This window comes from Salvia hispanica, chromosome 6 (genome assembly GCF_029641045.1).
Source record: "Salvia hispanica isolate PSC_SH4W2 chromosome 6, Shi_PSC_v1, whole genome shotgun sequence".
In the NCBI taxonomy this organism is placed as follows: Eukaryota; Viridiplantae; Streptophyta; class Magnoliopsida; order Lamiales; family Lamiaceae; genus Salvia; species Salvia hispanica.
Window position 1 is genome coordinate 19,922,845 of NC_142697.1, and position 25,310 is coordinate 19,948,154.

The window sequence follows — 25,310 nt, forward strand, 5'->3', positions numbered from 1 at the left end:
CAATCCGACAAAGATTTGGTGGGCTAGTGTTAACTCTTAGATTTGTGAGTTATGCTTTATATATTTATATGATTAAGTCGGTCTTTTATTTATGCATAGTCATTAGGCTACAGTCCAATTAAATTGTAGTTAGTGGAAGGCTTTTAATAGTCTAAATTGTAGCCATCCCTTTTTGTAAAGTATGTTTAATTTCAATAATGATAAAATTAAGAAAAGAAATGCGGGGGAATTCGCGGACCGAAGCTGTGCACGTACCTTGCTTTGTTTTAATACTACTATGAGTTTTAAGTTTAATTAAGATGTACTATATCACATCAACTATGGATACATATTGTTTTATCTACATAAATATGATGATTTCATATTCGATAAATAGATATTTACAAAAATTAGTTAGAGACTATTTTCAGATTCAATTGAATCCAACTACTAGCTTCCAATGTGTGGGACAATCTATTGATCTTCTACAACTTTTTAATCCACAAAAATGGATCTCCTGGTCATTGCCAACTGTGTTTCTTAGCGTCTAGATAAAATTGTAAACATATTGTATTTATTTGGCGTTACAACAATAAATTATTATTATTATTATTATTATTATTATTATTATTATTATTATTATTTATTATTATTATTATTATTGTCGTCATCATCACATCATCATTATAAAGCAATATACTAGTATTATTTTACATGATAAATTTTCACTGAAAATAGATATTGGCTGGATACTGCAATTTCGGCAACGATATTAGAAAATAGAGGATATAGAATCAGTACGGCAGTTAGGCTAGTAGACTAGCGGATAATATTATAAATGTCCCACTCCAATTATATAATTAATACTATATAGTATAATTTATGGAATAATTTTATTTATTTGACTAAGTTTATTTGTCTATGGTGTTTGATACTTCAACAGTTCAACTATAAAGGGTTGAATCGGGACTGGTTTTGCACTTACAGGACATAAGAGAAAAAAGTGGCAATGGTGGACGAATATTGCACTGTTTTCTTTAATAATTTTTGTCTGCTTGTTGAATACTCCATTTATTAATTAGTTTACTCATTTTGTCACTTGAATCCTTCTTGTCTATTCATTCAAACCGCATCCCAGTTTTACTTAATGTGCTCAAAAATATTGATAAGATGTTACATATCATTTTCTAATATGTATATGGACTAATTAATATAAATAATTATATATAATCAATCATAATTGATTCTAAATTATTACACTTATTTAGTCATAAATTATAATCGGACACATGTATATTTTATTCTAAATTATTACACTTATTTCGTCATAAATTAATAGTCGGACACAAATATATTTTCGTCAGAGGCTCGCTTTCAGGTTCATATTTATTTATTAAAAATAAAACTCATCATTTCGTTATCAAAGAACTAATTTGGGTTTATATGAATTTGACCTAGTGATGGATATAGTAGTATTCTTGAGACTAGAGATAAGTTAAATATATCGCATATAGATATAGTACTAGTAGTTTTTTAATTGTGGTTTACTTTTCTTGTGTGATTTGCTATTTTAAGAGATGCATCCCAATAGCAGCCCTAGATTTAATTCACTGGTCATAGAAAAAATTAATAAAATTACTATTTTCGTATATAAATTAGAATGATGAATCCTCTGGCTGCCGGCCGGCCGGCCCTACCTAAAACATAATTGCTATACTCTGATAATATTATTATGTGACTACTGAAATTGATTATGGTAACATCTTAATGAATCTATAAGTTAATGTAGTACAGATGTCTACCTCTTATTGACTTATTCATGTTTGCATAATCTTTGTAGGAGTATATATTATTTATATAGGAGGCGCTGACCCTCCATGTAGCTAATTATGCTTTACTGGATTTGGAAATATTCTTCATTCATAAAGGAATCTAAAAAGTGCAATCATGAAATATTCTTTTATTATTATTTTTATTTAAGTTTAATTTGTAGCAGTATGTTTTAGCTCAATTTTCACTTATTATTACGAGTTTATCTGCCTCAATTAGAGTATTTAATATATATTTCTAGAATTTTTATCACTTTATCAGATAAAGTAATTAAAGTTGATAAATTGAATAGTAGGCTACATTATGTTCTTTTAAATTAATTTTTAAAATAAATATATACTCCATTAACTTTAATGTATATTACTCCCTCTATCCCAGATAGTTTGTCCCATTTATTCATTTCGATCCGTCCCACATAGTTTGTCTCATTTCACTTTTTTACCATTTTGATAGTGGACCTCATATTCTACTAACTCATTCCTACTCACATTTTATTATAAAACTAATATAAAAGTAGTACCCACATTTTACTAGTTTTTTCAACTCATTTTTCATTATATTTCTTAAAAACTCGTGCCCGGTTAAAGTGAGACAAACTATCTGGGATAGGGGGAGTATGGAGTAATATATTATACTTTATAATAAATAAATTATTGAATATCACCAAAAGACGGGTTACAGTGATACAAAATTAGTTTGTTTTGAGGGTGGTGATATATAACAAACTAAATTAAAAATGCTATTGAAATAATTCGGTTTAAAATTAAAATGGCTTTTAAAATTGGCCGAACAAGGCTTGTAGTACAAATTAGCATCGATCGGTACCAACACATATGTACTTCCTTTTGTTTCTTAACCTTGTAGGCAATCAATATAATTAATCATATTTAAGTATCGAGATTATAAGAAAGTATACTAGTATATGACTAAGAAACTTTACTCGATTCAAAATGCATAACTAATCGAAGGTCGTAGGAGTACTAGTATTTAATTATTCATTAATCCTAGTCATCACTTTCCATCTCCTATATATAGACCTAACATCCCCATACATTTCCACTGCATTCACATTTGGATCAGATAAAAAAATCATGGAGCCATTCTTGTCTGCTTTCTTGATCTCATGTTTCCCAACCTTCAACCAAGCTGTTGCATTCTCCCTCTCTCTCCTCCTTCTCTCCTTCTTCATCTTAATCTCATTCCCCTCAAACCTATTTTCTTCACCATGCGGTTTTGCATGGAGAAACCACCACCAAAACCCTAAAATCCAACTCAAAAGCCCCAAACTCTCCTGGCCATTTCTAGGGTTTATACCCCAAATGGGCCCCCTGGCCCACCGCAGGCTCGCGGCCGCAGCCTATGCGCTGAAAGCCACGCGCCTCATGGGCATAAGCCTCGGCATTGAGCGCGTGGTAATCAGCAGCGACCCTGAGACCGCGAGGGAGATCCTATGCGGCAGCGCGTTCTCGGACCGCCCCATAAGGGACTCCACGCGCCTGCTCATGTTCGACCGCGCCATCGGCTTCTCTCCCTCGGGGAGCTACTGGCGCCACCTCCGCAGAATAGCCTCCACCCACATGTTCTCCCCGAGGCGAGTGGCCTCCCTCGAGGGCCTCAGGCAGGCCGTCGCGGATGGATTGATCGGACGGGTGGAATCGGAGATGGAGGCGAAGGGGTTCGTGGAGCTGAGAGGGATTCTACAGAGGGCATCTTTGGACAATGTGTTGGAGAGTGTGTTTGGGATTGGGAGTGAAATTGGGGATGAGTTGGGGGTGATGGTTAGAGAGGGGTATGAGCTGATGGGAGAGTTCAATTGGGCTGATTATTTCCCGTTAGGGTTTTTGGATTTCTTTGGGGTGAGGAGAAGATGCCATAGGTTGGCAGGTAGGGTTAGTGAAGTTGTGACTCGGATTATAAAAGAGAGAAGAAAAGAGGGGGATTTTAAAGTGAGGGATGATTTTCTTAGTGTTTTGCTTTCTCTGCCTCAAGAGGATCTACTTACTCATGCAGATATGGTGGCTGTGCTCTGGGTATGTATATAATAATTTATATTTTTATTTTTACTATTACACTAATCTTTCATGAGCATTTGAATTTGGGTGGAATAATCGAATTCAAAATGAAGTTGCACAAAGCTAAAAGAATTGATTCTCCCGGATTTTGGGACTAGGAAACTTTCTCCTTTTGCATAAAAAAAAACGAGCATGATTTCTATATTAATATTTGGAATTTAAATAAATATATTAACTGAAAAGGGGATAAGAGAGAATGTTTCAAATCATTGATTCATAACTCTTTCTTTTTACCTAACTAGTAGTAGCATTTTTAAAGCTGTGTAGGAAGAGATGGCTTTTAGTTTATGGAAGTAAAATGATTAAGAATGCAAAATTGACCATAAGGGTCAAAAGGTATTAAGTCATTAGATAAAAGTCTTTTGGCTATAAAGACAAGCACAATCATCATTGATCTTTGTGTATATTTACTTTTTTTTAATAGAATCCGAGGAAACATGCATAAACTATTGCTTTCCTCTTGTAAATGCTTTAATAATTACTATCTCTGTCCCTGAAAATTTGATACAGTTTACTATTTCGGTCCGTCCCTGAAAATTTGATACACTTCACTTTTACTATTTTTGGTAGTGGATCCCATATTCCACTAACTCATTCCTACTCACATTTTATTATAAAACTAATACTTTAGAGTAGGACCCACATCCCACCAACTTTTTCAACTCACTTTCCATTACATTTCTTAAAACCCGTGTCGGGTCAAAGTGTAGCAAATTTTGGGGGACGGAGGTAGTATTTCATTTCATGTAACAGTATTTATGCATTAACTATCCATCAGTTAATTTTTTTTATAAACTTGAAACATGCTTAAGTCGACTCGATACGAGCTAAAAGTCCAACAACCCAAACGAATCAGAGTCAGAAGAAAATTACCACTTACTTTTATGATTATCATCCTAATTATGTTATTATATGTGCATGCAGGAGATGGTATTTAGAGGAGTAGATAATATTTATATTCTCCTGGAATGGATTATGGCAAGAATGGTTCTACACCAAGATATTCAAGCAAAGGTGCGACATGAAATCCAAGTCAATGTTGGTCGCAACAAACGCATCACGGAATCCCATATTCCGAATCTTCCGTTTCTTCAAGCCGTTGTCAAGGAGGTGCTGAGGCTCCACCCGCCCGGCCCGTTACTCTCGTGGGCCCGTCTTGCTGTCCACGACGTTCACGTGGACAAATGCTTCATCCCGAGGGGGACCACTGCTATGGTCAATATGTGGGCCATAGCGCATGACCCGGCAATTTGGCCCGACCCATGGGCTTTCAAGCCCGAGAGATTTATGGAAAGAGATTTCTCCATTATGGGATCGGATTTGAGGCTCGCTCCTTTTGGGTCGGGCCGGCGGGCCTGCCCAGGGAAGGCCCTCGGGCTAGCCACGGTGCACCTGTGGCTAGCGAGAATGCTGCAAAACTTGGAATGGCTTCCTCTCCAACGGGTGGATATTGGAGAATGTCTAAAGCTCTCTCTTGAAATGAAGAATCCATTAGTATGTCGTGCGGTTACCATAAGTTGAATTTCTCAACATATTATACTCAAATGCTTTTGATTTGCATGTTGTGTACAAGCTTTAAAGTGTACAATATTATCAAGCTTTATATATAAATCTTAATTAGCCCAGTTATTTTGTGTTTATATATATTTGTCTATGTGTGAAGATCGAGATATAAGAGTATAAAATCGATGATTTGGTTGTTGCGGACAAAATTAACCGAAATATGATAATTAAATCTGACACTAGTAATTATAATTAAGAAATAACCTTGGATTTCCTACAACAAGTAAGTAGGCTTTGAAGTACACCCTCCGTTTTATAGTAGTGAATGTATTTCTTAAGTAGGCTTTGAAGTACTCCCTCCGTTTCATAGTATTACTTTTCCATCTTTCTATTTTTCCATAAAACTTTTGTAATATTAATGAAAAAAATACGGCTTTGATTAATTTATGTAAAATTAAACGTGGGACAAGGAGAGTTTTGGGATGTAATATTAATGAAAAAAAAGGGCTTTGATTAATTTGTGTAAAATTAAACGTGGGACGTCATGCGGAGTCTTTGCCTCTTCACCTCTTTTGTAACTGCCATTCCATTACGATAATTTTGTGGTGCAAGGTATATTAATTTTATGATCTCCCCTTTTTTGGTATAGGTGGAAAGAAAAGGTCGTCAATCTACTATGACCTGTGGAATATCAAATATTTGAGTAAATTCAAGTCGGATGATCTCAAAGAGGAGACGGGTATTTGACTTAACTCTCCTATTACCTTAACGTGCTCTATCTGCAAGAATGAAATTAAATAACCTGAATAATGTCATTTAGAAATAAAGAATGCTACTCGGGAGCAGAAGCTGGTGTTGGAGCTCTCCGCTGCCAAAATAGAGCGAGACTTTTATCTTTCTAAAGTTGACCGACCTAAAGCAATTAGTAAGATTGGAGAACGATTGAAGAAGGTAATTACACAATTAATCTCTTTGTCATATACACATTTATAATGTTTTCACTTTCCCAAAAGGCCATGGATAACACTTGCATTTGTTTCTCAATGCTGAAACAGAAGATTGAAATGGTCCCAAAAAGTAGTCTGCCATTTCCCTCAGAAAAGACCCGCTGGGAACAAAGCCGGAGAGGGCAAGGGTCAACTGTCGAGGGACATCTTAGCAGGAGTGAGTGTTATTTCTTTCTAATCTATTCTTCATTGTATGTGGTTGATGTTGATTTAGAATTCAAATGTGAATATTTCAGGTGTTTGGTGGCTCATCCTGATAGACTTTAAACAAATCGACCATTCTTTTTGCGAGGTATCGTTCCCTCAAGTGCAGCTTTGGAGGTTGCAACCACTGAGAGTTATATTTCATGCTTTGTCATGTTAGTTGGTCTTATTTATTTTATTTTATGAAATATATCAAAAATCTGTGTTCATTTCATTATTGTTCATTTTTCTACTATTCTCATAATAGTTAAAGTACAATTTGTGCATGGTTCGAAAAATTGATCTTTATTTTATCAGTAAGAGGGCTGAAAATAGTGACATCCTAACTCGAATCATGCATAATATATTTTTCATCTTTACACAATTTATTATTTTAATATATCTATTGTCACTCACATTACACTTATATTAAGTGATACACAAAAAAAATAATATTTGATCATTAATATGTATTTTTCAATACTTGAGTAGGATATTTTTGCAATGGAAGAATTGTCATGTACACATGGAAGTAGGAGATAGCTCTGGAATTTCAATAATTTGCGTAAACAATAAAGAAGGAAGCGGACTTTCTTATCCTATATTGTGAATAGGTGTTACTGTCACTTTGTAGTAAAAAAAGAAGACGAAGTGTGAAAAAGTTTTTTTTTTGTTATTGTCTTAATTGGGAAGCAAATGGTTGGAAGAGGGGAAGTGAAATTATTTTTGGGAAACAATTTATATTGAAAGTTTCATTGTTCAATTCCAGCATATTTGTGAATCCATTTTCAATGGTTAATATTCCATTTTCAATGGTTAGTATTCTTTTAATCGAGGAAATGTTAAAGTGCATTTTAATCTTAAAGTGGAAAATATTTTTTTGAATTGCATTACGGTGCTATTAATTTCATACACCTTTTATATCAGGATCTTAGTTTGATCTCAATGTAGGTTTTTGTCCAAAAAGTATATGTAATATAAAATTATTAAATTGAATAATCAAATTTACATATATTTAAAGAAAAATATGTTGTGCCGTGCATGGGATGAGATACTAGTAAATAAATAAAAATTAAAGTGACTTTTTAAAAAATAAGCCTCGAAACGATTTGGCCCGACTGGGCTAGAGGAGAAAAACATAAAGTATATTAAGTGCATACCACGTCATACTGCCATTTGGTATGCCGTGACCACTGAATTTTTTCTCTGGCTAGAGTTAAGCTCACAACCTCACGAGTTTTTACTCTCAGTCAGCAGCCACCACGAAAGATCGCCCACTAAAACTGTGATTTATTTAGTACTACTAGGAGTACTTTTTTTATTTTATGACCGGCAGTTTTATCTATTTACTACAGTATTTATTAAATATTTTAAAATTGCCATTATGATTTTTCTAATATATTAGGGGTCAATATCCCTTTATTAAATGTGATTATTGATGTAAATGAATGATATCACATCCCACATGGAAATTAAAATCCGGAAATTTGTGTTAATTGTATGCTGGATCGTGCAATTAATCATAATTTGTGTTATTTTTTTTATTAACAAATCAATAAAATGCAGTTGGAAGTATCTTTTCACAAAACTTTACTAAAATTACGAAAAGCCCCCCATTGGAGGTAAAGTGACGTGTACGATATCCTGCAAATCTGAAGACATTAATCATAAATTACGGAACGAGAATTGTAAAGCGGAAAACAACATTAATTTAAACATTTTATTCAAATGTTTTAATAAAAGAAAAAAGAAAAGCCTAGATTGGATTTCTTTTTCATTTCCCTCTAATTTTTCCATTCTCTAATGTTTGGAGGGAAAGACAAAGTTTTAATTTCCTACGATTTTTTTTTTCAAATTTGACCTGAGCTCACAAAACAGAATTCGAGCAGCTCACTTTCTTGATCTTGCAGATTTTTGAATTCCAGGTACGAATCATTTGCTACATTTCTGAATATGTTCGCCCTTTTTTTGTGATTGGCTTTGTATACTCTCATACTCTAATTCTACAGCCTTCCATTTGTTGGTTAATTTTTTTTGGGTCTTTAGGGTTATTTTGATTGGAGGCAAGCTGCATTTGGATTTGCTAAGTGGCTGAGTTCATTTTCTCCCGAGAAAAACTTTTTTCAAATGTTTACTATTTCTCTGTAAATGGGAGCTTTAGTTCTCTCGATTGGCTGCAACGAAATCAGTGGCTAGATATCAGCTGAGCTGCGTTTTGGGATTTGTATGTTTTCCGGCATATTTGCTCAATGAGAATAGAAGCTCTTTGGATTGTGTATGATGATCATTAAGCTTGTAGGATTTAATTTTCGACAAGACTTTCTGATGAGCAATTTAGTGAAGTTCTTGGTGCTGTTGTCGAGGTCTAATTCAATCATTTAATTGTAATTTTACACAAAAAATGAATTGATAGGTTGTTTTCATTCTCAATTTCAGTATTGTTGAGTTGATCTTAATAACAAACAAAATGTCTGGAGCTGGTTTTGACTGTACCTCGGCAATTACTTCGTCAAAATGTAGATTTTGTAATGTCGTGTTGTATAAGGAACTGATTTATGCAACCAATTATTATTTCTTATAATATTGAATTTTGAAGGTTGTGTGTGTGTGTTTGTAACTTGTACACAAGTTAATTCTTTGAACCTAATGGAACCAAGTCTAACAAAAATGTTTTACAGGTGAGAAAATCTTCCTTAAACGTGCAATGCAGACAAGGGAAAGAGCAACTGGTAGAAATTCTCGTGAGGTTGTCAGCCCTAGGGTTCCAAGACTGCAGAAAAAATTGGTTGAGAATGTGCATGTACAGGGAAAGAAAGTTGCTGAGCTAATTACATCATCTGCGAGAAAGAAAAAAGTTGGTTAGTATTCTCTTCAACCTGTTATCTCAAGTTCTTTTTGCCTTGAGTTTGTCTTTATTGGTAGAGTGAAATGGTGAATGCAATGCTAAATCAGGAGACGTAGTTCCTTAACCATAAACTTACCGAGATAATATCGTTTCCTTCATCGATAAAGGATACTGAGAAGAGCCTGTTCCCATTCAGGCGGCTGATTTTGCTACTAACTTCAGCATGCTTACATCTTTAACCTAATGTATTGCTATTTCTAATTGATTTTTTGGGCACATGTTTGTAAATTAAGCTCCCAAGTCCTAGTTTCTTTAATCCTATTTATAGCCGTTCCCTCTTTAGTTTTTCTTAATGCTCCACAGCCGCATGCATTATTTTGAATAGACAACTGAACTATTATACAACTCATTCTATTTGAAATTTCAAATGAATTAACGCGTTTTGGAGGTTTCTTGTGGAATTTCAGTTCGCACAAAATTAAAGGTAGTTGAGGAATCTGTTGGTGGAACAAATTTGGATTCCAAATTCAGATTGGTAGATGCAGAGGACTCCAACATATGTTTGGGTCATCAAGCTGAGCATGAGTCTCATAATTCTTTTATAAATAAGGTAATCAAGTGCTTTGCATATGCATATTTTCTATTGAATTATGCTTTACATTCTTGCTTCTGCCTGTGAAAAAATTCACGGGACGACTAATTTTTATGTTCGGGAAATAAGAATGCCGGAAACAAGTTTTGCTATAACTTGCCAGATTTTGTTTATTTTATTTGTCATACTATAGATTCATGGGAATGGAGCTGCTGATTACAGTGCGGGCACCATATTCTCTCCTTCCTTTCACCTTGCTAGAAGTGATGTCGATGATATTTCAAGTGAAGGTACCATAGTATATGAACAGTGATCATGTCCTTTTTATTTTCATTTTTGTTTTCCAAGTGAATGGAGTATGATATATATTCAAGTACCTTTACTTATCTCTGATTGAATCATTCCCGCAGACTTTTATAATTACTTCCGGAATGGGAACCAGCAATTTCAGGACTGTGCAAAGGAGAACGTCCAGATTGATTGCCCAGGTATTTGTAAAGCAAATAGAAATGTATTTTTCTCCACAAATTCCACAATTTCTTCCTCTCTTAATTCACTAGATTATTCTCTGTGAAATTTAGGTGGTGTCACTCTTTCACCTGAAGTTTCAGCTATATATCTTTCCATGAAAAATTCAAACCAGGAATTTATCGATGAGAACAATCAGGACCACATGGCAGCGGATGTACGTCGGGAGGATGAAGCTGCTGAAGAATATGATGACTTTGACCCATACTTTTTCATAAAGAATTTACCAGACCTCTCTTCGGTGGTTCCAACGTTTCGGCCTCTGCTATTGCCTAAACAAACAAGAAGCTGCCCTTCAACATCTCTTGTTCTGGACTTGGATGGTAAGCATGCTGCATATTTTGTCATTTAGCAGTTCTTTTCTGGTACTATTGTTATTGAGATCCTTTACCAGTGTCTGATTGCCTTGTAACCCGATTAAAGTTGATTGAACAGTTTAATTAATATTTGAAACAAAGACACCTCATTTGGAATTGGAGCTGATTCATCTCTTGTTGATTTCTCTGTTTAAGCAAGCTCATAGTCTCATACTATCATTTGGAATTGGAGCTGAGTTGATTTCTCTCTATAATACTACCAAGTACTTTACTAAATTTGGAAACTTGATAGTCATCAGATAGGGCTTATAAAAATGACCTGAATGAAAAAGTTCCAGTTGTCTGTTTACATTCTGATTTATAACTGAAGATGTTGAGTTGTTGGACCAACTTGTTTGAGCATATTGTTGTTTATGTATTAGCACCTTGGCCGATCTCTTGGTGTGAAATATTCTTCTGTCCTCTCTTATTGTGCCATACTATTTGTTGTTTATACCTAACGGTGCTGTTATATGGTAATGAAATTACACTCACATTGAATTATTGTGTTTGGCAGAGACCTTGGTGCACTCTACACTCGAACCATGTAATGATGCAGATTTTACATTCTCTGTTAATTTTAACATGAAAGAGCACACAATATATGTCCGATGCCGTCCTCATCTTAGAGATTTCCTGGAGAGAGTATCTGGAATTTTCGAGGTAATTATATTTACAGCGAGTCAAAGCATCTATGCAGAGCAGCTTTTAAATGTCTTGGACCCCAAGAGGAAAATCTTTCGCCATCGCATTTTTCGTGATTCCTGTGTCTTTGTTGATGGAAATTATCTAAAAGACCTATCAGTTCTTGGTCGTGACTTGTCGTGTGTCATTATAATTGACAATTCACCTCAGGTAATAGTCTGAAAATCACACCTTCACAATTTCCTGGCTGCTTTCATTAGTTATGTATAAACAGGCTGTTATTTTCAGAATTCCTGCCTTACTGTATAAAGACTATCATGTTATATGGTCATGTTTTGCAGGCTTTTGGTTTCCAAGTTGACAATGGAATACCAATTGAAAGCTGGTTTGATGATCGTACCGATTCAGAACTGTTATTGCTGCTCCCCTTCTTGGAAAGCTTAGTTGGAGCTCAAGACGTACGGCCCCTAATCGCCAAGAAATACAATCTCCGAGAGAAAATAGCCACAGCAGTCCCCCCTTTAGAGTACAATGAAAGAGGCCCGTTGTAGAGATGAGGATCGATGTTTATTCATACTTGCTTCTCCGTTGCGGAGATGAGGATCGATGTTTATTCATACTTGCTTCTCCGTTTACTTGTCCCAAGCAGTAGAAGTGATAAAAGAACCACACACAGGTAAAAGCAGTGTGATCTCAATCTCAAGGTGTTTGAGGACTGCAGACGTTGACCGGAAATGGAAATGAATAATTAAGTTTATACAAGTCACTTTTCAAACAATTGATTTATTTGCTTCACTGGCCTTTTTTTTTATCTCTTGATTTGATTTCTTTTTTATGTTTGTGTGTAACGGCTGTTAATCAAGTTTGGTTATTATAGAATGTAGAGTAATGTAGCTGCGTGCTTTTTGTATTTGCTGTCACAAGAAATAAACACTCCACTATAATTTCATATTTTGCACTATTCTTTTTTTCTAAAAGAAATTCAGAAACGCAACTAGCAAATTGCATTATGAATTCCGGAAAAGAGCATTTTACCTTGAATTTCCAATTGTTTAGAGGCGAACAAACCTAGCCAACCTACAAATCAATGTGTTAAGAGGAATAAATATCTGTAAAGTAGAAACTTATTGAATGATTTAAGGTTTGAAGAAAGGGTGGGATGAGTGGATGCCCTAGTGAGAGCCCAATGGTTGCCACGTCAGCATGCTCTATTTTTCTGCTGGAGCCCTAGTAGATGATGTCATATCTCTTATCCATTTTTCATTTCAATTTTAATGTTATTTTTTATATTTTTACATATTATAAATAGAAAAATTAAATACTAAATTAAATGAAAATCATGCATTACTTAATTTTTTTTTAAAATTATAAATTATATATTTAATTTTAATTAAATAAAAAATAGCAAAATATAAATACAATATTATACAACACAATAAATTTAAATAAAACACTTACATTAATCGAATAAAATGAGTAGAGTATAATAAAGGTCAAAATAAAAAAAGTATGTTGAGTTTGCGACTTGAACACACAATCTCTATAATTTTCCAAAATATATTTACCATTTGGCTAAACATAGATTATACATTGAAATCAAACAAACTTTTGCATAAATCAACAAAAAACTCTCTTTTAAGTGTAAAACTAATTGTCCCACATCGAAATCACAAAGAAATTTGGAGTTAAAAACCTATCTATAAAATTATCATTTGTCCCACATCGATGTCACAATGAAAGTTGGAGTTGAAAACCTATCTATAAAAGGTTTACTCAAGTAATGCAATACTTGCTCATTTAGTGTGAAGGATTATATACTATAAAATATATTCTTTCACTAATTCACGGGTCCTTCTTTTAGTATGGATCGTTGTGAAATTATAGTTTTTATTTCAAGTTAAAAAATAATTTTTTAATTTAAAAATTGATTTTTTAGAATTAAAAATCGGTTTTTATAATTAAAAATCAATTTTTTTATAAATTTTTTTAAAGATCGGGCTCGGGTGTTTTGTCGCAATGGGCGCCCGATCTCACGCCCGATGGATCGGGCGAGAGATCGGTCGCGACCGAACTCTCGGTCGCGCTCGGGCGTGACTGACGCCTACAATGGATGCCCGATTATGCCCAAGCCCGATCTCAGTCGATCGGGTGTGCGATCGGGCATCCATTGTGGATGCTCTAAAGACAATATTCATTGTGTGAGTAAACAAACCAATATAGAGAAATATTGTCAAGCTATCAGAAGCCTGTCTTAATATGCAATCAAATCTGAAATCTCCATTAGACTAGGATGTTCTTGACACGTGTCGCACATAATTAAGTTGTTCAAAGTTTTTCTATCCAATTATCGAATAAAATTCAGTGTATCAAAGAGAGAATTTGTCTGGGTGGTAGTTTATTAGTCACAAAATTGTTGAACAAGTAAACAATCTTGTTTATTAGTCACAAAATTAGTGAGTGCGAAGTGGGACTGTAAATAAAATCCATTTTATAGCGTCAACTTACATAAATCAAATCTGTATTGTTTTGTAAATCATTGTACACCAATAATTTCTCGGAATCATAATCAAGCAATTGCTGCTATATGATAATGATGCAGTGACAATATATTTGGTCCAAACTACATAGAAGCATAATCAAGCAATTGCTGCTATATGATAATGATGCAGTGACAATATATTTGGTCCAAACTACATAGAAGCATAATCAAGCAATTGCTGCTATATGATAATGATGCAGTGACAATATATTTGGTCCAAACTACATAGAAGCATAATCAAGCAATTGCTGCTATATGATAATGATGCAGTGACAATATATTTGGTCCAAACTACATAGAAGCATAATCAAGCAATTGCTGCTATATGATAATGATGCAGTGACAATATATTTGGTCCAAACTACATAGAAGCATAATCAAGCAATTGCTGCTATATGATAATGATGCAGTGACAATATATTTGGTCCAAACTACATAGAATATTTGTAGTTCACCTACAAAAATTCGCCCATTTTTTTCAGTGAAGAAATATAGACATTAATTTTTATTAGAGTGATGATAAAAAACTGAATTTTGTACGATCAAAATAAGATTATATTAATAATTTGATATATTAATTATATACTCCCTCCGTCCCAAGATAAGTGACCTACTTCTTTTGGGCACGAGATTTAAGGAATGGTATTTAAATAAGTTAAAGTGGAGAGAGTAAAGTATGAGAGAGGGAAAAGTAGAGGAGAGAAGAGAGAATAAAGTAGGTGGAAAACAAAGTAAGAGAGATGACTTTTTGCTAAAAATGGAAATATGTCACTTATAGTGGGACACCCCAAAAAGGAATACAAGTCACTTATCTTGGGACGGAGGGAGTATTAAATTAATAAAAGTAAGTGGAAAACTTAAAAAGACTTATTAGCATTTAACCTCATTTTTTATTTTTATATTTGAATTTTTTTTCTATTATTTATAAAATTGAATTAAAGTATGCACTAATTATATTTATGGTCTAGAAAAGTAAAAAAATTATACACAAATCATAAATATATGACCACAATATTAGAGCATCCACAATGGGGCGGACGATGCATCGTCCGTCGCATCGTCCGCCACTATGGCGTCGCGGACGATGGCTTAACCATCGTCCGCGCCCGATCGATCGATCGTCCGCCACTGTGGCATCGCGGACGATGCCACGGACCATGCGACGCGTTTTTTATTTTTAATTTAATTTTATTTAATTTTCAAAACCTATATATACCTCTCACTTTTCACTTTATTTTTCACTCCTTTCACTCGCAAATTCACACTATATATTCTACACTTCAAACAAAATGAATCCTGGAGATTACCCAAGTCCGAATAGTCCGATGTTCGGTGGTGCACGATGGCCGGGTACAGAACCCGACGAATACCGGCCATTCGACACCAACGCCCAGTACGATCCCGAGTTCAGCACGGACTCTTAAGGGCTGTCAGATATGGAGCCTTCTCCGAACCGCACACCTGCCGCCGCCGCGTCGGGCTCCGCCACGAAGAAGAAGAGGCCCAAGGCACGAGCCCAGAGATTGCCGCAAACGGCGGTGTGTGAAGAGTTCACCCCGGGAAGGACGAACTACGCCGCAGACGAATCCTTCGTCTTGACGAGATGTTGGATTGATGTTTCAAAGGATCCGGTGTTCGCCAACAACCAGAAGATTACTGCGTATTGGGAGCGCATCGCCGAAAAATACAACGAGGCCAAGCCGCCCTACGCCTACAAGCGCCGTAGGGAGCAGCTCCGCAAGCACTAAGATCAAATAAAGAAGCAGGTCAATCTGTTCGCGGGGGAGTATGACAAGTGCGAGAGAGAGCAGGCCAGCTGCGAGAGTCTATCGTATGTGCGGGACAAAGTGGTGAGATCGTACACGTCATTGTACGGAGATTTCAAGCACTACCAGTCCTGGGCGATCTTGAAGGAGAAGCATAAGTTCATTGGTGGTATGATTCCACAATCGACGGCGGCGAAGAAGATGGCGTCGAAGCGCACCTTCGCTGATTATACAAACAGCGAGATTGGACCTCATCAATCCGGTGTTCGAGGATGAGAGTTCCGGCACTCCGATATCCCGGCGTCCCCCTAGCATCAAGGCTGCCAAGGGCAAGGGCAAGGGCAAGGCGATCACATCTGCCGCGCCGCCGCCTGACCATGCCGCAAGCCCGGCCCCGAGCGAGACTTCGGCTGCGTCACATGCCTACACGGATTTGGTGGCCTCCTCCGACTACAGGATGTTGTTGGACGTGCACAACGCCCTGATGCAAACGACCAACCCGACTCAAATCGAAGGCATCCAGCAGATGATCGATGGCCTCAGCCGCAAATTGGGACTACTCTAGACGGGATTTAGTGCAATTTTTTTAAAAATTTTAGTTTGTAACTTTTTTTTATTTTTTATTTCTTATTTTGTAATTTTTTTTTAATTAAGTAAATGTAGGGTTTGCCTTAATTGTGTTGTTTTTAATTATTTATTTTGCTTGATATATTTGCATAAATTATATAAATACAAAATAGAAGTAAAATGCTTAGGGCGGGGCTTAGGGCAGGCTATAATCCGCCTCATTGCAGGTGAAAGTGGTGGAGGATAAAATGCTGATGTGGCGGTGCATAGGGGCGTCGCTTAGTCCGTCCCACTCTAGATGCCCTTATGCACTTTCCATATACTATATATGCATCTATATATTTTAATTAAATACATAAATAAAACTTTATTTTATTTCAAATAAATTAGTTTTTTATTGGACAAAATTTGGTTATATAGACTTGTTGTTTTTTGTTAAGCCAGTAAATAAATGCTTGCCCATTTCAGGTGCAGAAATATACCCATCCTTCATACCGAAATTTACAGATTTCCCCATCTTCACGTTGCCCATGCAGTCAAACTGACTAAGCCGTTTGAACTACGGTTATTATGAACCTAAGTACCTAACCATGGTTAATACGCCCAAAGAGTACTATAAAACCCCCTCCGAATTCTACCAGCTCCCGCCAGTGTATTGTTCATTTCAGCTTGACAAAACACAAAATCCTTTACAAACTTTCGCAACTCTTGCTTCTTTCTGATTTCCGAAGCAATGGTGAGCTGAGAGATCTATCACAGAAACAGCTCTGTTTTTCCACTTCTCTTAGTTTAGTTAGTCAGATTCCAATAGTAGCTAAGATGTCTATTGTTTTAACAATTTCAGGTGGTTGCTCAGAAAGTGAAAGAATCAGAGATCACGGAGCAGGACTCACTTCTTCTTGTAAATCTCTCGCTCATGCTTGATCTAGTATTTTCTGTACGAGTTAGGAGTATTTGTTTTCGGCATGAACAAACGGCTATTAACTTGTGATCTGCGACCGATTTGATACTGGCTTTTTAATTGCGCTTTGATACTCTGGTATATTGTGATGAATATGATTGCGCTACATTAGAAATCTCAATTTCCGTTTATATAGTATTTTTTGTTTTGATTTGGTTTCGTGAAAGCGCCTCTTGTTCCTGCTACACTTGTTGTTGATACAGATCAAATGACTGGAGATAGTTGCATATTTATCTTGTTTTTGCTTTTTAAATAGTCATAAATCATTCTCGTTAGATTCTGAATTGATACTGTACAACTCAATCGGTGACTTTAGCACGATCTCTATTAGCTAGGACTGAGAACTGGATTATCAATATTTGGAAGAATATATTAAGTTTGTGTGGTATCTGATCTGAATGATTAAGTGTTCAGTTGTCTTCACGTTAAAAGATAAAGATGGTATGAGCCTGAATGACAGTTTGAAATAACATGATAGTCATTTGACTCAAGATGATTGGAACTTGTAAATCATTAGTCATATATGATGTGTATTGCTTGACTTGTATTGCAACTATGATGTCATTTTAGCCTACAGATCTTATTCCTGATCCGATCATTTGCAGTAATTATTCGTTTTCTTGCATATTAATATTCCTTTTTATAGTATTTTCTGTGTTTTGGTTATATTATGTGTAACAAGCATCCTGAAAATCGCTCCTGAATTTGATCAGACGAGGAATCTGTTGCGAATTGCCATATTCAATATCAGTTACATCAGAGGCCTTTTCCCTGAGAAATATTTCAATGACAAGTCTGTTCCAGCTTTGGGTAGGCTGCTAAGTGCTGACCATAATATTTTCTCTCTCCTTAAGCAAAAACTATAAAATTATTGTTCACATTGTAACAGACATGAAAATTAAAAAGCTTATGCCTATGGATGCGGAGTCATGTAGACTCATTGATTGGATGGAGAAAGGTATATCTGAAACCTATCTTCACTATCTCATTTCTCTTGGTCAGGAGCTCATTCATACTGGTATTACCCTTTTTGTATAGGTGTTTATGATGCTTTACTGAAAAAATATCTTAAAACATTGCTATTCTGTGTCTGTGAGGCGGTAGATGGTCCAATGATTGAGGAGTACTCATGTAAGTCTTTGAAAAGCTTTCCAGAGAAATAGCTATACATATACAGAAGTTCAAATTATGTTGATGATGAAAAGTCATCATTTATTATTCCTAATGTTTTATTTACATATTCAACACTGTATAAAATATTACTCTATGGTTTAAGGTTTTGACTGCGATGTTTACAGTTCGAGATTTGGCATGCCATTTGGTTTCCTTTTGTTTGTAGCACACACTAATGAAGAACCTTTCTTGCAGTCTCATTTAGCTACTCTAGTTCTGACAGTCGAGAGGTTTCAATGAACATCAGTCGTAATGGGACAAAGAAGGGAGGGACTTTCAAACATGATTCAACAACAGAAATAACTCCAAGTCAGATGAGGTAACTGAAGTGTGCAACATTTCTACAACCAAACATTTTCTTGCTGTTTCTGCACAAACTATATGAAAATCTTATTTAACAGGAGTTCAGCTTGCAAGATGGTCCGTACACTAATGCAACTGATGAGAACTCTTGATAAGATGCCAGAAGAGGTGCGGTTTCTGTAGACCGGAGTTATGACTCTCTCTTACTTTTACCTGATCCACTTGTATACGTTATTGACTGTGTCCCAAACTTTCAGCGGACTGTTCTGATGAAGCTCCTGTACTATGATGATGTCACGGTAGGATTTTACATGAGTGGTTTTATTTATATAGACATCTATAATCTTCATTTGCTCATAACTGATTTTCTGAATAGAATATGGGAAAACTTATAAACTGAAGTGTTGCTTGTTACTGTCAACAGTAGTGGTTTTCATGGATGCAGGGAGTTTCAGATTGTTCTGCTAGCGTAGTCATTTGCCTTGCTTGATTTCTTACATTCTAACTTCAATTTTGCAGCCAATGGATTATGAACCCCCATTTTTCAGAGGCTGCACAGATGAGGAAGTGTGCAATCCATGGATGAAAGATCCATTGAAGATGGAAGTTGGAAAAGTCAATAGCAAGCATTTGGTACTAACTCTGAAGGTATGGGATTCCAACATAACTGAAACTTCTACTGTATCAAGCAGGCTTTCTTAATCTATTCTCCCATTACATACTTAACAGGTTAAGAGTGTGCTTGATCCTTGTGAAGATGAAAATAATGATAACCAAGATGAAGTAATAAGCTTGGGAGCTGATTCACTCCAAAAAGATGAAGATAGTGAATCAGACAGTGAGGTATTATTAGGTTGATTGCATTTTGGTTCTCTTGTTTCGGTGATTTGCGGTTCTTGTAAACTGAAGTACAATCATCTTGTTTGGACACATAAGAACTTGTCTTCTTTTTTTTTTCCTAATTCAGACGAGTAATTCAGATGATGATCAGTACATTGTAGCACCCGTAGGTAAATCTTTCAAACTTTTCAGCTTTAGATAACTCTGTTTTGTACATTTTAAAGCTTAACTCACACTACTTTTCGTTAAAATCAATATTTTGGCATTTTGTGGGACAGAAAGAAAGCAATTTCAAGAGGATAATGGAGCAGCTGATGAAGGTTCCATTTAATCACCTGAATATATTAAGATGGATTTCTATGTTCATGTAGTTTAGAAGATGTTTAAAAATATTTCTCACTGTTAATGCAGAAAATACCCAGGATCCAGCAGAAGATGAACATCAGTTGGCGCGGGTGAAGGAATGGATTGGTTCTTATCACCTTGAAACAGTGGACCTCACTGATGTCCTCTCAAATTTCCCTGACATTTCAGTGGTAAGAACACTTTAAATGATCCAATAGTGGAAAAAAATACATTTTCTAGGATTAAGTTACCTAGTATAAGGCATTCAAGTTATTCTGGTCAATGTCTCTGACCTATAATTATCCTATTTGTGCAGGTCTTGATTGAAGGTACATATAAAAGATCCTAATATCTCAAGCTAAAGAAACCAATTCGTTGTTATTTACCTATTGGCTATTTTCCAGATATTATGGACAAGCTCGTGAAGGAAACTTTTGTAACCAAAGCTGCAGGAGATAGTTATGTCATTAACTCGAAAAAGGTTCTTTTTCTTTTGTCGTTGGAACCTTTTCCCCTTTGGTTCCATTTATAACATGTATATGAGTTGTGTATTCTCCTTGTGGACTGCAACTGAACTGCAGAATTTAGACTACGAGTTTGATGCTGTAAAAGAAGAAGTTGATGTGCAAGTGGGAGGATATAATATTAATGCTGGAAGCGTAGATCACATGTACATGAAGGTGAATTTCATCATATGATTATACCACATAACTCAATTTTACTTCTAATTATTGAGTTATTGCAAGCTGCATCATTCTGCACAGCACTTCACATCTTCAAACTTGTTGAAGGCGCGCTTAAGAAATGTTGATAAATACTAACAACTATTATTGCTGGAACTTAAACAAAAGTTGGACTGAGAAGCTTCATTCATCACTCTTCTGTTGCCTTCACGACACAACTGACCTTGCATTTAAACATTGATATGATATATTATGCTCCAGGCTTTGTACCATACTCTTCCAATGAGGTATATAACAATACCAAAACTTCAAAACAAACTCGAAGGTGAAGCCAGCCAGGGTATGGTTCGGAAGCTTCTAGACAGAATGGCCAAAGATGGCTATGTTGAGGCCACTAGCAACCGGAGACTTGGTTAGTAAACGTAACAAAGTAAGCAGTTTTTCCAATGAAATCAAAGGTGCTGTAATTTACATACATGCTTTTTATTCTCCCAGGAAAGAGGGTGATCCAATCTGACCTCACTATGAAAAAACTGATTGAAGTGAAAAAGATCTTAAGCTTTGATGCAATGGTACAATTAGTACTGCATTTCTTGCATGACAGAATAACCATAAGATTATTGGTTTTAGATGCTTAGCAATATGTTCTTCTTAACAGGAAGGGGAAAATAAGAAATCAGGAGGCAAGGCCAACAATCTAGAAACTGAGATTGCTGGTGCCTAACATTACCATACTTCCTAAATGGAGTAATAAATTAAGTTAGCACCATGATTTACACTCTATTATGGTTTGAAATCAGGTAGCAAGTACAAGGATTTATCCACATGCGGTGGTCTCCACTCCATCGGGTCGGATATCACCAGGACAAGAGGCAGATCAGATGCAAACATGAATGACTCAACTAGAACTGAGAATGGTCTTGTCAGGAAATTGGGTCGTTCCGGGAATACCCCAACTAGCAGGGCTGAGGTATGATTCAGTCAGATGCTCTCTTTCACTCACTTTATGTTTTAACAGTACAATAGTAACCTGGTCTATTTGAAAATTCACAGCCAGCAGCATCTAAAGAAAGTTTTGTGCCTGGGGCTGATGACGGCAGAGCTGGTGACGACATGGACTTGGTTATGGAGAGCAGGTGCACTCAGGAAAAACGTTTCAGAAAAACAAGCACAGTAAGCTTCTTTTACATGTGTTTCTAAGCTTTCAACATCTTAACGAATCTGATTATCTGCACTATATAAACATTTTTTGTTTGGAAATTTATTACAGGTCAAAGAGCCGATCCAGCAATACGCAAAGCGCCAGAAATCTGTGGCTATCTGAGTATTCATGCTCTGTTTTCTAGTGGATGGTCGTTTTCTCTGTGTCATGGTTCATGTTTGTTTAACGAGTTTGCTCTTTATTTTGTTTATCAGCTAATAGTACTGCAGAATGATTTTAAGTGCTTAATAAGTATATATTGACTGATACGTGGAATGTCGCAATTCGGAGTGAATTTTTAAATAATCAGTTTGGTGGATCTCAAGTTCTACAATGCAATAAATCGGTATTGTTTAAATTTTTAAACATTATCTAATCAATAGTTAGTCTTTGTATGTATAGCATGTTTATCTAAATTCCATTTACTAAGTGTAATTTTTTTGGGAAATAATTTTATCTTAAAGAGGATCAATAATAATTTTTTATATATTTTTAATCTATTAATTAAAAAGAAAACGTCTCGCCAAATGAGTTGGAACTTCTTCGTCACAATATCCTAATAATTCAGAGTGCCAAATACTGTATGTACTAAGTATATACTCCGTATCATTCCTCCTCTACCTATTGTACTATGCGGTATGTATTCCCTCCGTCCATAAAAGATTTCATACTTTTCTTTTTAGTTTATTCTAAAATAAAGGTTATATTTTTCTTTTTAAAAAAAAAAATTCTCTCAAATGAATATAAATAATATATTTTCTCTTTTCATTTAAGACATAAAAGAAAACCTCCTAAAATTTCATATTATCCAACAAGTGTGACCTATTTTGTGGAATGGATGGGAGTACCAATCACTTAAGTCCAATGCCATTGTGGCATTGGGAGTTTGCGACAACACTAATCGGGTTGATTATTTCCAGACCCCTCGAGAATCTGAAGGTATGTTGAATGACACGTGGCCATAAATCCACCGTCACCCTTCAAATTCCTGAACTTTTGTTTCTCGCGAGTCTCCTAGTGCAAGATCCGAAAACTAATTAACTGCAAAACTCAGCTCACGCTAACAACATTTACTGTTACACTCAAATATGGCTTCATCTCAGGTTCCTCCTTTCAATTCCACTTCTACTCTCTCTATTTCTACATTTTCTCATTTATCTGTATTTTTTGTGTTTGGTTATGGCGATTGTGTAATAGGTTGAGATGGAGGGAACTGCCGGGAATGGCATCCAATTGAAGCGCCTAGGTTTTGTGAGGACTCTCTCTATAAACGTCGTCGGTCTCGTCTCAAACATCTACGACCACGCTAAGCAGAATTCTGGTTCGTTCAAACCCACCGTCGACAGGGCGGAGAGCGCCGTTGCTGCGGTTGTCACCCCCATTTACCACAGATTCAAACACGTTCCTACTCATCTCCTCGTTTTCCTTGACAATAAGGTTAGATTTTCCGGATTATCTTCTATGAATTTCTCATGCTGGTGCCGTTATTTACTGAATAAGGTTAGATTCGTATCTATTGCTGTTGATCGATTATTACTTCTTCTCGATTGATTGCATCAGTTATCATGATTCTGAATTCTAATTCTTTTTTTTGTTTTTTTTGATATTTTATCTGCTTGTTTGGTGATTGGAGATCACAATCAATCACATGCTCTGCTAGTTTTGTGAATTTCTAGTTATTTGCGAATTTGACCAATCTCACTTGAAAGCTATTTACATCTGGTGGCATGGATTTATGTTAGTTGGAAACAATCATTTTTAACCAAATCCTTCCAAATAATCTTTTGATTAAAAGAGCAATAAAAAAGACAGAATTGTTTGGTTGTTGTCTTAGGTGGACGAAGCGTCTCACACGTTCGATGAGCGCGCTCCACCCGTGGCTAAGAATGTTGCCCTCAAGATCCACTTAATAATGAAGAAGGCGTCCGCCACAGTTGAAGAGCTGGCTGAGGAAGCCAAGGTTGGTGGTCCACTTGCTGCAGTGTCTCGTGCCTCTTCGATTTCCAAGACCTTTGCCGTCAACCAGCTAGCCGTGGTGTGGTACAAGATCAACCAGCACCCGACTCTGCACGGAGTGGCTGAGGTCGCCGCTCCAACAGCCACACATTATTCGGAGAAGTACAATAACTTGGTCCAAGGCATGAGAGGCAAAGGCTATATCTTGTTCTGCTATGCCCCGTTGATCCCGGTTGAGGAAATGGCCAAGGCTTATAAGCGAGTGGAGGCAGACGCGGCTAAGGAGGAGGAGGTTTCCAGCTCAAGTGGTAGTGAATCAGATAAGGAATAGGTCGGAGGTGTTTGTGTAATGTGGCATGCTTGCAAATACTGATAGGTGCGTGTGATTGTCCCTCTCTTTGAATTGTGTAAATGGCGGTGGTGTGGGCGTGTGATGGGGGGATTTCTGCGAGCGTATGGTGTGTTTCTTGTGTACATTATGCGACTCTTGGCAGCATTTGGTGTTTTATGTACATTACACGAAATACCAGTATTCAAATGATAAAGTTTGGTCATCATGCAATTTTATGTGGATCTTTATATTGATGGATTGTTAGGATGACTGGCCTTTGTACCAACCTGTTAATGTGGGTTTCAATATGTTAACCTTTTCATTTTTAGTCCATTTTTTTTACTTCGATTTCAATCTATATTGTGTTTTAGTTTTCTTTTTATAATAGTATTAAAATAAATTAATTTAGTGGTGGGAACATGTTAAATGAGGTATGGCAATGGCAATACCAATTTCATTTGGCAGATGCATGTATAATATCTACTGCTCTATTTGTTTTGTGTATCACTTCATGTATGTCGAGTAATTTTTAGCATATTCTTATTTTTTTTCTTTAATTTCAATTTTGTACTCCATTTAGTTGAATTTTGTGTTTATATATGGACAGATAACCGTTTAATATTTATAATGTGCATTTGATTACATCATTATATCGCTATATGTATATGCATCCACTAATCACTAGTAGTATTGTAGTCCCTCAGTTTCGCGGTGGTTGAACTATTTCATTTTCTGCACTCGTTTTTAAAAAATAACAATAAATAGTTAAAGTGGAGAAAAAGTAAAGTAAAAGAGAGAATAGTGTAGATAAGACTCTTATCTATCTTATCATGTCACTTTCTTTGCTCTCTCTATTTGAACTATTTATTACCATTTTTTCATAACGAGTGCAGAAAATGAAATGACTCAACTACCGTGGAACACAGTAATAATACTCCATTTAACTAGTCGAAGTATATAAATATTTAATAGTTAAAACTGAAAAGTAATAGTACTCCATTTAACTAGTCGAAGTATATAAATATTTAATAGTTAAAACTGAAAATAGTTTATCTATCATTTTCCTAAATATACTTGTAAATGTGTGTGTATAAGTACATCATGA

General features: G+C 35.8%; 4 protein-coding genes across 5 annotated transcripts; all 4 read left to right on the top strand.

The window, feature by feature from the left end:
- The first annotated feature begins 2,885 nt into the window (after positions 1–2,885).
- On the top strand, positions 2,886–5,510 carry LOC125204973 (cytochrome P450 78A5-like). Its single transcript, XM_048103749.2, has 2 exons — positions 2,886–3,839; positions 4,806–5,510. The coding sequence occupies exons 1-2, from the start codon at positions 2,901–2,903 to the stop codon at positions 5,400–5,402; spliced, it is 1,536 nt and encodes a 511-aa protein (XP_047959706.2). The 5' UTR covers positions 2,886–2,900; the 3' UTR covers positions 5,403–5,510.
- A 2,791-nt stretch (positions 5,511–8,301) lies between these two features.
- On the top strand, positions 8,302–12,302 carry LOC125206352 (uncharacterized). 2 transcript variants are annotated; one of them, XM_089061235.1, is made up of 9 exons: positions 8,302–8,499; positions 8,621–8,798; positions 9,253–9,432; positions 9,887–10,029; positions 10,205–10,301; positions 10,422–10,499; positions 10,593–10,862; positions 11,413–11,750; positions 11,882–12,302. In XM_089061235.1, the coding sequence occupies exons 3-9, from the start codon at positions 9,279–9,281 to the stop codon at positions 12,089–12,091; spliced, it is 1,290 nt and encodes a 429-aa protein (XP_088917361.1). In that variant the 5' UTR covers positions 8,302–8,499; positions 8,621–8,798; positions 9,253–9,278; the 3' UTR covers positions 12,092–12,302. The 2 variants fall into 2 exon arrangements, with proteins under 2 accessions (XP_088917361.1, XP_088917360.1); XM_089061234.1 differs by lacking the exon at positions 8,621–8,798 and having other exon boundaries at positions 8,303–8,499.
- A 4,745-nt stretch (positions 12,303–17,047) lies between these two features.
- On the top strand, positions 17,048–22,243 carry LOC125207329 (meiosis-specific protein ASY1-like). Its single transcript, XM_048106621.2, has 22 exons — positions 17,048–17,148; positions 17,257–17,313; positions 18,087–18,183; positions 18,263–18,331; positions 18,412–18,504; positions 18,742–18,865; positions 18,948–19,017; positions 19,107–19,148; positions 19,369–19,497; positions 19,579–19,692; positions 19,817–19,859; positions 19,968–20,009; positions 20,101–20,225; positions 20,351–20,363; positions 20,439–20,515; positions 20,616–20,714; positions 20,979–21,129; positions 21,213–21,289; positions 21,376–21,433; positions 21,518–21,687; positions 21,771–21,890; positions 21,988–22,243. The coding sequence occupies exons 1-22, from the start codon at positions 17,146–17,148 to the stop codon at positions 22,039–22,041; spliced, it is 1,827 nt and encodes a 608-aa protein (XP_047962578.2). The 5' UTR covers positions 17,048–17,145; the 3' UTR covers positions 22,042–22,243.
- Positions 22,244–22,735: 492 nt separating this feature from the next.
- On the top strand, positions 22,736–24,428 carry LOC125207330 (REF/SRPP-like protein At1g67360). Its single transcript, XM_048106623.2, has 3 exons — positions 22,736–23,021; positions 23,116–23,355; positions 23,753–24,428. The coding sequence occupies exons 1-3, from the start codon at positions 23,007–23,009 to the stop codon at positions 24,203–24,205; spliced, it is 708 nt and encodes a 235-aa protein (XP_047962580.2). The 5' UTR covers positions 22,736–23,006; the 3' UTR covers positions 24,206–24,428.
- Positions 24,429–25,310: the final 882 nt, after the last annotated feature.